This window comes from Equus asinus, chromosome 4 (assembly GCF_041296235.1).
Source record: "Equus asinus isolate D_3611 breed Donkey chromosome 4, EquAss-T2T_v2, whole genome shotgun sequence".
NCBI classification, from domain to species: Eukaryota; Metazoa; Chordata; class Mammalia; order Perissodactyla; family Equidae; genus Equus; species Equus asinus.
The window spans coordinates 20785475-20799773 of NC_091793.1; the positions used below are offsets into that span (position 1 = coordinate 20785475).

Genomic DNA, 14299 nt, shown 5'->3' on the forward strand with positions numbered 1-14299 from the left:
CCTCTTGTATGCAATTCTGCCAATGGCATTCCAACTAATCCACATTTGCATTCCCAGTATTTAATATACTACACACATGCTGACTTGGGTAACCCCAGTAATGACTATGGAAAATGAAAATCGTTTTTCTTGGGGGAGGGAGGATGATTATGTCAGAACAGTTCTCTTTTCAATGTTCACACATCCCTCAGGAAGCCTACTCTGGAGACCCTAAGTATCTCACAGCAACTTGTAGAGTAGACATGAAACACCAAATAACACAGTAATTATTAGGCATTTACCAGCTTGGATAGTTCTACCTGTTAACTAAAGGTTTGTTGGCCGGAGCAGGAGGAATTTATAGCTTCTGTCCTACCGATAAAAGAAACTCTGGCAGCCTAAACTTGGAGATGGCAGATGCCTTAATGGTCTGTTTGGCTTGACCACCCGATGTCTTAATTTAAAGCTGAGGTTTCAGGTTTTACTGAACACCATCACATTTTGGATGCAGATGAAACTCACTGAAGGCGTGGCCCTTAAGAATACTGTTAAGGTCTCAAGATCAGTGAAGCAACAAACACCCTCCCCTTCGACCTCTACCTCTTCAAAATCACAAAAGAACTAAGAGGGGGCCTGCCTGGTGGCACAGTGCTTAAGTGCGCACGTTCTGCTTCTTGGTGGCCCGGGGTTTGCCAGTTCGAATCCTGGTTGCAGACATGGCACCACTCGGCACACCATGCTGTGGTAGGCATCCCACATATAAAGTAGAGGAGGATGGGCACAGATGTTAGCTCAGGGCCAGGCTTCCTCAGCTGAAAAAAAAAAGAGGAGGACTGGCAGTAGTTAGCTCAGGGCTAATCTTCCTCAAAAAAAAAAAAAAGAACTAAGAGTTAATCTCTCCTCCTTTTTGTGTCCTTTGCCATCCTGTCCGCACCAGTCTTCATTTTATGTTTTCTGACTATTGAGCTAGTTATACAGTATGCAATGAACCAGAATGTGCTGCCATCTTCTGGGAGAAATAAGTACTGACTCCTTTTGTTTTAATCCATGTTCAACCCAAGGCCCTCTTACAGACAAAGAATCACAAAGACCATTTCTAAATCTAATTAGCTTTACATAGGATAAGAACTGAGCAGCATGTCAGGTGTTCTTGAGAACTGGCATCAAAAGAAGTGAAGTACCTTGAAGGCATTATTTTCCTTAATGTTCCTCATGATCCCCAATTCTTTAAGCTTCTGTCCTATCAGTGTCAGCATCATGGTGTAGATGTTCTCCAAGCTTGTGCCAGGGGAGCAGAGGGTCAGACAACCTCTCTGGATCTCTAGAACAGCTTCATAGAGTTCTGCCTGAGGGGCCGTGAACCTGTGTACAGGAAAACCAGAGAATCTGAATTTGGAACTATCTGATATTGCGAGTTTGCTTCTAAATTTGATTAGAAAGACTCCGAGGTGATGATGGGGCATTGCTGATATTTAACCCATACCAATGTATCATTACTGACAGAACCTTAATCATGCTCTAGATGCTTCACAGCAAGAGCAATACTCCTTCAAGCTGGGGCAGCAACAGCCTCTCCTTCAAATGGTCAGCAGATACCCCTGAGGTGAGGCTAGAAGACCCGCCCAGCCATGAATGCACGTGAATGGAGGGCCATACCAGGCTCACCCTTGAGCCTTTCCATTTTTTTTACCATTAAAAAAAAAAGGCAAAGCCATTTTCTTACAGGCAAAGCAGACGCCATGGGATAAACTAGAGAATACTTTGGCTACTAGTAATTTACTAGTTTCTATGTGTCCTTAGAAGAATAATTTCTTTAGCAATGATGGGGAAAAGTTAAGCTGGGGTCATACACGATATGTATTTTCTTACACCATTGATGGGAGCATAAATTAGTACAGACAATTAAATCACACGCCTTAAAGATAGTCATAAACTTTGATCTCGTAATTCTGCTCTAAGAATCCACCGTAAGAAAATAATTGAAACTCAAAAAACAGCTAAATGTACAAAAATATACACTGTGATTTTTTTTTATTGAGTTATTGATAGGTTACAATCTTGTGAAATTTCAGTTGTACATTAATGTTTGTCAGTCATGTTGTAGGTGCCCCACTTCACCCTTTGTGCCCACCCCCCACCCCACCTTTCCCCTGGTATCCACTAAACTGTTCTTAGTCCATAATTTTAAATTCCTCATATGAGTGGAGTCATACACAGATTATCCTTCTCTCGCTGGCTTATTTCACTTAACATAATTCTCTCAAGGTCCATCCATGTTATTGCAAATGGAATGATTTTGTGCTGTTTTGCAGCTGAGTAGTATTCCATTGTATATATGTACCACATCTTCTTTATCCATTCGTCTGTTGCTGGACACTTAGGTTGCTTCTACATCTTGGCTATTGTAAACAGTGCTGCAATAAACATTGGGGTGCATAGGACTTTTGGGATTGCTGACTTCAAGATCTTTGGATAAATACCCAGTAGTGGGATGGCTGGATCGTATGGTAGTTCTATTTTCAATTTTTTGAGGAATCTCCATATTGTTTTCCATAGTGGCTGCACCAGTTTGCATTCCCACCAGCAGTGTATGAGGGTTCCTTTTTCTCCGCAACCTCTCCAACATTTGTTGCTATTAGTTTTAGATATTTCTGTCATTCTAACGGGTGTAAGGTGATATCTTAGTGTAGTTTTGATTTGCATTTCCCTGATGATCAGCGATGATGAGCATCTTTTCATGTGCCTATTGGCCATCAGTATATCTTCTTTGGAGAAATGTCTGTTCATGTCTCTAGCCCATTTTTTGATTGGGTTGTTTGATGTTTTGTTGTTGAGTTGCGAGAGTTCTTTATATATTATGGATATTAAGCTTTTGTCAGATATATGACTTGAAAATATTTTTTCCCAGTTAGTGGGTTGTTTTTTTTATTTCAATCCTGTTTTCATTTGCCTTGAAGAAGCTCTTTAATCTGATGAAGACCCATTTGTTTATTCTTTCTATTGTTTCCCTTCTCTGAGAAGGCATGGTGTCCGAAAAGATCCTTTTAATACTGATGTCAAAGAGTGTACTGCCTACGTTTTCTTCCAGAAGCCTTATGGTTTCAGGTCTCACCTTTAGGTCTTTGATCCATTTTGAGTTTATTTTGGTGAATGGTGAAAAAGAACGGTCAATTTTCATTCTTTTACATGTGGCTTTCCAGTATTCCCAGCACCATTTGTTGAAAAGACTTTCTTTTCTCCATTGTATGCCCTCAGCTCCTTTGTCAAAGATAAGCTGTCCATAGATGTGTGGTTTTATTTCCGGGCTTTCAATTCTGTTCCATTGATCTGTGCACCTGTTTTTGTACCAGTACCATGCTGTTTTGATTACTGTAGCTTTGTAGTATGTTTTGAAGTCAGGGATTGTGATGCCTCCCGTTTTGTTCTTTTTTCTCAGGATTGCTTTAGAAATTCAGGGTCTTTTGTTGCCCCATGTGAATTTTAGGATTCTTTGTTCTAATTCTGTAAAGAATGTCATTGGGATTCTGATTGGGATGGCGTTGAATCTGTAGATTGCTTTAGGTAGAACGGACATTTTAACTATGTTTATTCTTCCAATCCATGTACATGGAATGTCTTTCCATCTCCTTATGTTGTCATCCAATTCTCTCAGAAAGGCCTTGTAATTTTCATTATATAGGTCCTTCACTTCCTTAGTTAAATTTACCCCAAGGTATTTTATTGTTTTTGTTGCAATTGTGAATGGTATTGTATTCTTGAGTTCTTTTCCTGTTGGTTCATTACTGGAGTATAGAAATGCTACTGATTTATGCAAATTGATTTTATACCCTGCAACTTTGCTGTAGTTGTTGATTACTTCTAACAGTTTTCCAATGGATTCTTTGGGGTTTTCTATATATAAGATCATGTCGTCTGCAAACAGCAAGAGTTTCACTTCTTCCCTCCCTATTTGGATTCCTTTTATTCCTTTTTCTTGCCTGATTGCTCTGGCCAGGACCTCCAGTACTATGTTAAATAAGAGTGGTGATAGAGGGCATCCTTGTCTCGTTCCTGTTTTCAGGGGGATGGCGTTCAGTTTTGCCCATTGAGTATGATGTTGGCTATGGGTTTGTCGTATATGGCCTTTATTATGTTGAGGTAGTTTCCTTCTATGCCCATTTTGTTCAGAGTTTTTATCATAAATGGCTGTTGGATCTTGTCAAATGCCTTCTCTGCATCTATTGAGATGCTCATGTGGTTTTTATTCCTCAGTTTGTTGATGTGGTGTATCACGTTGATTGATTTGCGGATGTTGAACCATCCCTGTGTCCCTGGTATGAATCCCACCTGATCCTGATGTATGATTCTTTTGATGAATTGCTGAATTCTGGTTGCCAAAATTTTGTTTAGAATTTTTGCATCTATGTTCATCAGTGATATTGGCCTGTAGTTCTCTTTTTTCGTGGTGTCCTTGTCAGGTTTTGGTATCAGCATGATGTTGGCCTCATAGAATGTGTTAGGAAGTGTTCCATCTTCCCTAATTTTTTGGAATAGCTTGAAAAGGACAGGTATTAAATCCTCTCTGAAAGTTTGGTAGAATTCCCCAGGAAAGCCATCTGGTCCTGGGGTTTTATTCTTTGGGATGTTTTTGATTGCTGTTTCAATCTCTTTCCTTGTGATTGGTCTGTTCAAATTGTCTGCCTCTTCTTGAGTGAGCTTTGGGAGATTGTAGGAGTCCAAGAATTTATCCATTTCCTCTAGGTTATCCATTCTGTTGGCATATAGTTTTTTGTAGTATTCTCTTATAATCTGTTGTATTTCTGCAGAGTCTGTTGTTATTTCTCCTCGCTCATTTCTGATTTTGTTTATTTGAGCTTTCTCCCTTTTTTTCTTTGTAAGTCTGGCTCGTGGTTTGTCAATTTTATTTATCTTCTCAAAAAACCAGCTCTTTGTCTCATTGATCCTTTCTACTGCCTTTTTCGTTTCAATAGTATTTATTTCTGCTCTGATTTTTATTATTTCTCTCCTTCTGCTGACTTTGGGCTTCATTTGTTCTTTTTTCTCTAGTTCAGTTAGGTGTGCTTTAAGGTTGCTTATTTGGGATTTTTCTTGTTTGTTAAGATGTGCCTGTATTGCGATGAATTTTCCTCTTAATACAGCTTTTGCTGTATCTCATATGAGTTGGTATGGCATGCTATCATTTTCATTTGTTTCCAGGTATTTTTTAATTTCTTCTTTAATTTCTTCAATGATCCATTGCTTGTTCAGTAGTGTGCTGTTTAGTCTCCACATCTTTGTGCCTTTCTCAGTTTTTTTCTTGTAATTAATTTCTAGCCTTATAGCACTATGATCTGAGAAGATGCTTGTTATTATTTCAACTTTTTTAAATTTGTAGAGGCTTGCCTTGTTTCCCAACATATGGTCTATCCTAGAGAATGTTCCATGTGCACTTGAGAAGAATGTGTATTCAGCTCTTTCAGGGTGAAGTGATCTATATATGTCTATTAAGTCCAATTGTTTTAGTTTTTCATTTAGCTCCATTATTTCCTTGTTGATTTTCTGTCTGGATGATCTGTCCATTGATGTGAGTGGGTACACTGTGATTTTTTAATAATTAAAATAGATACAATCTAAATCCCCAAATAAGAATGGTTCAATATAACAACAGAATGCTACAATGAACACCTACATACCCATCTCCCAGGTTCAGCCACTATCAACATTGTTATGTTTGTATCATCTATGAGTGTTCCTATATTCCACCCCACCACAAAATTACTAAATATTTTTAAGTTCTTTTTTTAATATAAATCTTACATACATGGAAACGCACAAATTTGAGCTGTACAATTTTGACAAATGGATGTACCGATACTGATGAAGTTGGGGACCCTGACCCCTAAATTCTGCTCAGTGTTCTTTGCCAATAGAAGCAGCCCTTCCACCCTTGTCTGAGCTAAACCCTGTTTTGACTGAGAACTAGACTACTCCTAGCAGGTCCTGAAAGGTTAGGTACAAAGTGTGACCCACGAGGAGGTGCACTACAATCCCAAAAGGACTGAATGATTCTTCCTATTTATATAGACAAAAATCTAGGAAGGTGTGTGGGAATGAATATTAACATGTGGGATAATGGTAGAAGGAACATAAAGTTGGATCAGGCCAAATTTATTGATATGGGTCCACTGAGCAGAGATCCTGGATTCAGTGTTATAGCTTGAGGGGCCAGAAAGGCTCTAACAGTCTATTTGGTTGGTTGGCTGAAACACAGAACAAAAAGTAGCCTACACTGAAAGAATTCAAATGTCAGAACTGCCTTGCTACACTGGAGAAGGAATTCTGCCTCAAGACTGCAACACCAACTTTTGCTTGTTTCTAGCCTGCTTGCCTGCTCCACAAAATTCAGACATGCCAGCCCCCACAATTTTGTGAGCCGGCTCCTTAAAGTCAATCAATCAATATCAATCAACCTACCTACATATATATATATATATATATATATATATATATATATATATATATATATACACACACACACACATAATATATCCTATTGGTCGTGTTTGTCTAGGAAATTCTTTTTTTTTTTTTTGGTAAGGAAGATTGTTGCTGAGCTAACATCTGTGCCAATCTTCCTCTATTTTGTATGTGGGATGCTGCCATAGTACAGCTTGATAAGCAGTGTGTAGGTCCATGCCCGGGATGTGAACCTGCGAACCCTGGGCCACTGAAGCAGAGCACAAGAACTTAACGTCTACATCACGGGGCCAGCACCTCTAGAGAATTCTGACTGATCCACATCCATATTCCTATGATGTAGAACACTGTCATCCCTCTAAAAGTTCCTTATATCTATTTCTAACCAATACTCCCACATTCAGAGGCAAATGCTGTTCTATTTTCACCTTAGTGTCGCCTATTCTAGGGCATCACATAAACGGAATCATACAGTATGTACTCTTTGGTGTTCAGCTTCCTTCATTGAACATAATGTCCATGGTGCTATTTTGGTCAGTAATTTGTTCCTTTTTATTGCTGATTGGTATTTCATTGTATGAACAGACCATAATTTGTGTATTCATTCTCCTGCTGATAGACATTTAGGTTGTTGCCAGTTTTTGACTATTGTGAATAAAGCTTTAATGAACATAGTCTTTTTGTGGACATATGTTTTCATTTCTCTTAATACCTAGAAGTGAACTTGTTAGGTCAAAGGACCAGTGTTTACTTAACTTTATAAGAAACTGCCAAGTTTTTTCCCAAAGTGATCGTGGCATTTTCTATTACTAAGAGCAATGTATGAGAATTCCAGTTGCACTGCATCTTTGTCAACACTTGGTATGGTTGATCTCTTTTAGCCATTCTAGTGGATGTGTAGTGGTTTAATTTGGATTTCCTCAATGACTAACAATGATGAATAAACATAGTTCTTCCTAATTTTATCTTACTATCCTTTGGTATCTGTAGAATTTATCCCCTCTTTCATTCCTGATTATGATAATTTGTGTTTTGTCTCCTTTTCTCTTGCTAGGGAGTTTATTGATTTGATTAATTTATTTAGGGAACAACCTTTTGTTGTTGAGTGTTTCTCTACTGTGTCTTTTTTTCTATTTCATTGATATTTTGGTCTTATCTTCCTTCCTTCCTTTCTCATATCTACTCTGGGTTTAATTTGCTCATTTTTTTAATAGCTTCTTAAGGTGGAAAGCTTACATTATTGACTTTAGACCCCTTCCCTCCTTTTAATACAAGTATTTAAAGCTATACATTTCTGCATTAGCTGATCCCACACATCTTGATATGTAGTATTTTCATTATCACTCAATTTTAAATACGTTGTGATTTCTTCCCTTTCCCTTGTGGTTTCTTCTTTGACCTACAGGTTATTTAGAATGTATTCACTAATTTCCAAATATTGGAGATTTAAAAATATATCTTATTGGGGCTGGCCCTGTGGCCGAGTGGTTAAGTTTGCGTGCTCCGCTGCAGGCGGCCCAGTGTTTTGTTGGTTCGAATCCTGGGCGTGGACATGGCACTGCTCATCGAACCACGCTGAGGCAGCGTCCCACATTCCACAACTAGAAGGACCCACAACAAAGAATATACAACTATGTACCAGGGGGCTTTGGGGAGAAAAAGGAAGAAATTAAATCTTTAAAAAATATATATATATATCTTATTGTAATCACATTCTAATTCAATTCCATTGTAGTCAGAGAACATACTCTGTAAGAGTTCAATCTTTTGAAATTGATTGAGACTTGTTTCATGGCCCAGCAAATGATCTTAGTGAATGTTCTATGCAGATTTGAAAAGAATGTGTATTCTGCAGTTGTCAGGCATAGCATTCTACAAATGTTAGTAAAATCAAGGTGGTTATACAGTCATATACCACATAACAATATTTCAGTCAATGACAGATCACAAATATGATAGTGGTCCCATAAGATTAGTATCATATAGCCTAGGTGTATGGCAGGCTATACCATCTAGGTTTGTGTTAAGTATATTCTATGATGTTCACACACCAAAATCACCAAAAAATGCATCTCTCAGAGCATATCCCTGTCATTAAGCGACGCATAACTCTAGTGTCATTCCCACCCATAAACTGATGTCTTTCACCAAATTTGTTAAAGTTTTAGCTACTATTTCCTCCCCATTCTTTCTTTTCAATTTCTGGGGCTCCAATTACATATATGTTAGATTCCTTGAAAATGTCTCATAGGTCTCTGAGGTTTTATTTATTTTTCTACAATATATTTCTGTTCTTCAGATGACAATTTCTCTCTCTCTTCAAGTTCACTGACTTCTGCTACCTCCAATTGCTAAATCCATCTAGTGAATTTTCCATTTCAGTTATTGTATTTTTCAGTTTTAGAATTTCCACTTGGTTTTTTTAAAAAAATCTTTTTATTGTAAAACAAAAGAGAAATAGAGAAAGCCAAACCAAATATATACCTTGAGAAATTATTATAAGGTAGACACCAGCCAGATCAAAAAACAGATCTTGGCTAACTATCACAGAAGCCCCTTCTATGTGTCTCATGACAATTACAACTTCTCCAATATGTAACCATTATCCTGTTATAGTTATCAATTCCTTGTGGTTTTTATGTGTATGTACGTTTAACCTTTTTACCGAGATATAATTCACACGTAATAAAATTCACCCACCTTAAAAAGTGTACAGCTCAGTGGTTGTTAGCATATTTGCAAAGCTGTGCAACCATCATCACTATCTAATTTCAGAACATTTTCATTGCCTCACCCCACAAAATTCCTGTATCCCTTAGCAGTCACTCCTCATTTCTTGTGTTTTAAAAAATATTTTGTCACTCAAATATGCAAGCCAAGACAATTTTCTTCCTACATATCTTAAATAAATTTGAAATGCTTTTAAGTCTCTCCTAGTCAACAGGTTCCTCCTCCACCCCTTTTCATTTCCTTATAATTTATGTGTTAAAGAATCCAGGCTGTTTGACATAGAATGTTTATCACAGTCTGGATTTTGCTGATTGCAACCATAGAATGAATGTTTGTGCCCCCCTCCCAAATTCATATGTTGAAGCTCTAACCCTCAGTGTGGCTGTCTTAGGAGACTGGACCACTAAGGAAGCAACTAAGGTTTACATGAGGTCATCAGGGTGGGGGCCTTGATCCAATAGGATTAGTGTCCTTGTAAGAAAAACACCAGAGACCTCGATTTCTCCCTCCTTCTCTCTCTCTCTTTGTTTTTTTGAGGAAGATTAGCCCTGAGCTAACATCCGCTGCCAATCCTCCTCTTTTTGCTGAGGAAGACCAGCCCTGAGCTAACATCTGTGCCTATCTTCCTCTACTTTATATGTGGGATGCCTACCACAGCATGGCTTGCCAAGTGGTGCCATTTCCATACCATGGATCTGAACTGGCAAACCCCAGGCTGCGGAAGCGGAACGTGCGCACTTAACCACGGCGCCACTAGGCCGGCCTCCCCCCCACCCCCACCTTTTCCTGTGTGGGCACAAAGAAGAGGTCATGTGAGCACCCAGTGAGATGGCGACTGCTTACAAGGTAAGAGAAAAGGCCTCAGGATGAAATCTACCTTGCCAGCACCTTGATCTTGGACTTCCCAGCCTCCAGAACTGTGAGAAATAAATCTCTATTGTTTAAGCCACCCAGTCTGTGGTATTTTGTTATGGCAGCCAGAGCTGATGAATACATATACCCCTGGTGCAGTTCAACATAGTCCTTCGTCTTTTTATTTTCTGCAAATTGGGAGCTGGATCCAGAAAATGAATCAGACTCAGGTTGAATTCCTTTGGCAAGGCTATATGTAGTACTGGCAAAATTACAGGAGGCATCTAATATCTGACGGTCTCTCTTTTTGTGATCTTAGCAGCCACTAAGGCTTAATGTTTATATCTATTCATTCATGGGTTTTGCAAAATGGTAATAATTTTAATTCTATAATTTCTTTTTCATTCATTTCTTGGAATATTTGTAGAGAGACACTTCCCCTCATCTATTTGGTTATCCAGTGATAGTTTATATAAAAAAGGTAGGATAAATGATTCTTTCTTCTACTTACCAGTTTTCAATATAATAAATTGGTTCTTATCATGCGCTGAAGATGACCACCTTATCATTATGAACTCTTGGATTTAAATATATTTGATGGCTTTAAATTATTGTAGCTCAAAGTGTCCCATCTTTGACCTGTGGGACCTCTTCAAGTTGACCCCCAAGTCTTTTTGACAGGACTCTAGTGGTTTTTGTTAATTTCCTTGCTATTTAGCTTATAAGATGTTCCAGGCCTATCTTGTAAATTTCCTGACCCAGGTCTGGAATTAGCCAACTCTCCAAGAAGTTCTCATTTCTTTTAGGGAAAAATTGAATTTCAAGATGACATTCTGGGGACTAGTGATGTTCATTGCTACTAAGTTGGTCATAATTTCTAGCCTTTTCAGTAGACGGACTAGGGGAAGGGAAAAATAAAAACATATAGAGAAGAAACATCATGTGAGTTCATACTGATACTTCATTTCACATTTGAGACCACAGCTTTTATGTAACCTCTCTACATTTCATTTGTTATCTTCTTCCATACCATGCATCCTGGTTCTCAAGGACACAGGGAATGACAGGATTAAAATATCTCTTACTCTTTGTTTTATTCCATATCATACACACAAGAGTCTCAGGAAAACAATACAAATACTATAACCAATATATTTTTGAAAATACTGAGTTTTTTGAATATGCTCCTTCTGTTCTCTCCCATTTAAAAAGATATTGTACTCTTCTCATGATCAGAGCACACAGCTATTACATACTATACTCTCTTCCTCTTAGCTTCATCTAGTCTTGGTTCTACAATTAATTGTTTTTAATGTTCACAGTGGTCCTTATATCAATGTCTCTAGTCATTTTGGTCATCAGAAGCTCCTTCCCTATCACAGCACTGACCAATAAACCTTCCTGTGATGATGTGTTGTTCTGTGTATCTGTGTTGTTCAATATGGTACCCACTAGCCACATGTGACTACTGAGCACTTGAGATGTGGCTAGTTCAACTGAAAAACTAAAGTGTAAATTTGATTCAATATTAATTAACTTACATGTAAATAGCCCCATGGGACTAGCGGCTTTATATTGGATCACAAAGCTCTAGCAGACTTCTAGTGGGAGCAATGTTCCTTGAGTTTTACATAACAATTTGTCTGTGCCCATTACAGTTGAAAGTTGCTTTTGCCGCCTATCAAATCTCTGGCTCACACTTTTGTTCTCTGAGCATCTTCAATATGTTAAATTCTATTTTCTTCTCGCATAAAGCATTGCTTTTGAAAAGTCTGCTGAGAATCTAATTTTCTTTCCTTTATAAATCTGTGTTCTTTTCTTCTTGATCCCCGAAGGAATTTTTCTTTTTCTTGCAGGTTCAGAATTTTATTAGAATTTGTCTTGGTGTTGCTTTTTCTGGGTTGGTGTTACATGTGCTCTTTCAAGGTAGTTTCAAATGTTTTTATTTCAGGAAAATTTTATTGATTTATAGTTTTCAGTATGTGTCCTGTACCTCACTTCAGTTTTCTTCTTCAGGGCTTCCTGTATGTGTATGTTGTAACTTCTTTGCCTGTCTTTAGTGCTTGCCATTTTTCCTCTAATCTTTTTTCTCTGTATTTCATTTTGACTTTCAAAGTTTTCTTCCCTTTCATCTTCTATTTCTTATTATGTCTTTATTGTGCTTCATTGGTATCTTTCAGTCTAAGTCTTTTTCCTGACATGATTTTTTATTTTAATTCTTTCCTGGGTTCTGTCACTTCACTTCCAAGATTTTCTAATTCTGATTTATATTGTTCTTTTGTGTCTTCAACGATTTGCTTAAAAAATTTTAGCTTGTTTTAAAATAGTAGGCCACTATTTTGATCTATTTTGTAGCCACGCCTTTCAGGCACGCTTTCATTATCTGTAGGGATGTTATTCTGCTCCTTATTCTTTTTGCTTTTAATAACTGTGTATGAGATTTAACCTAGATACTTTTCTTATTGCTTTTTTTTATGTGAAATTAATTTTCCTGAACTTTTAGAATGAGGCAGGATTTAGAAAAGATTTGTTAACTTCACAGAGTGCACTCTTCTGTTGTTTTGGTGTAGTGGTAAGAAAATTTGTCAGCTGACTTTCTGCTTTCCTGGTTCAGTTCATCTCCTACTTTGATTTACATCATCTCCTTCCTTCCTCTCCTGTCTCTAATTCATTCAATTTTTATTTTATTTTATTGAGGACACAATAGTTTATAACATTGTGAAATTTCAGTTGTAGATTATTACTTGTCAGTCACCGTATTTATGTGCCCCTTATCCGTTATGCCCAACCCCTAACCCTTTTCCCTTCTGGTAACTATTAAACTGTTCTCTTTGTCTGTATGTTTATCTTCCATGTATGAGTGAAATCATATGGTGTCTTTTTTTCTCTGTGTGGCTTATTTCACTTAACATAACACCCTCAAGGTCCACCCATGCTGTAGCGAATGGAGGATTTTGTCTTTTTTATGGCTGAGTAGTATTCCAGTGTGTGTGTATATACATACATACACACACACACACCCACCACATCTTTATCCTGTCATTAGTTGTTGGGTACTTGGGTTGCTTCCACGTCTAGGCTGTTGCGAATAATGCTGCAATGAACATAGGGGTGCATAAGTTTCTTTGAATTGTTGATTTCAAGTTCTTTGGATAAATACCCAGTAGTGGGATAGCTGAGTCACATGGTGTTTCTATTTTTAATTTTTTGAGAAATCCCCATACTGTTTTCCATAATGGCCACACCAGTTTGCATTTCCACCAGCAGTGTATGAGGGTTCTCTTTTCTCCACAACCTCTCCAACATTTGTTGTTTTTTGTCTTGGTAATTACAGCCATTCTAACAGGTGTTAAGGTGATATCTCACTGTAGTTTTGAATTCCATTTCCCTAATGATTAGTGATGTTGAATATCTTTTCATGTGCCTGTTGGCCATCTGTATATCTTCTTTGGAAAAATATCTGATCATATCCTCTCCCCCCCTCTTTTTTTTTTGGTGAGGAAGACTGGCCCTGAGCTAACATCTGTAGCCAATTTTCCTTTTTCTGCTTGAGGAAGATTGTCACTGAGCTAACCTCTGTGCTAATGTCTGTTTTGTAGGTGGGATGCTGCCACAGCATAGCCTGATAAGCAGTGTGTAGATTTGTGCCTAGATCAGAACTTGTGAACCCCCCGCCACTGAACTGGAGCATGCAAACTTAACCACTACACCAGGCTAGCCCCATCTTCTGCCCATTTTTTGATTGAGCTCTTTTTTTGTTGTTGTTGAGTTGTCTGAGTTCTTTATATATTCTGGAGATTAACCCCTTGTCAGATATATGATTTGCAAATATTTTCTCCAAGTTGGTAGATTGTCTTTTTGTTTTGTTCCTGGTTTCCTTTGCCTTGCAGAAGCTCTTTAGTCTGATGAAGTCCTATTTGTTTACTTTTTCTTTTGTTTCCCTTGCTGGAGTAGATATGGTATTTGAAAAGATCCTTCGAAGACTGATGTCAAAGAGAATACTGCCTATACTTTCTTCTAGGAGTTTTATGGTTTCACATCTTACCTTCAAGTCCTTGACGCAATTTGAGTTGCCCTTTGTATGTGGTGAAAGATGATGATCTACTTTCATTCTTTTGCATGTGGCTATCCAGTTTTCCCAACACCATTTACTGAAGAGAATTTCCTTTCCCTAGTGCATGTTCTTGGCTCCTCTGTCAAAGATTAGCTGTCCATAGATGTATGGTTTTATTTCTGGGTTTTAAATTCTGTTTCATTGATCTGTGTGTCTGTTCTTGTGCCA

At 37.9% G+C, this 14299-nt stretch overlaps 1 protein-coding gene across 10 annotated transcripts in view; it reads right to left on the reverse strand.

Annotated features, from left to right (window-relative positions):
- Positions 1 to 14299, reverse strand: part of XPNPEP3 (X-prolyl aminopeptidase 3) — a 66108-nt gene that overhangs the window by 5465 nt on the left and 46344 nt on the right. For all 10 annotated transcript variants that reach the window (XR_006533335.2, XR_001400923.3, XR_001400922.3 and 7 more), the window contains one exon: positions 1161 to 1341. Coding sequence is in view for 7 of the 10 variants with exons in the window: in XM_014858985.3 (XP_014714471.3) it covers positions 1161 to 1341 (181 nt within the window). In the remaining 3 variants the exon portion in view is untranslated. The remainder of the gene's footprint in view (positions 1 to 1160; positions 1342 to 14299) is intronic.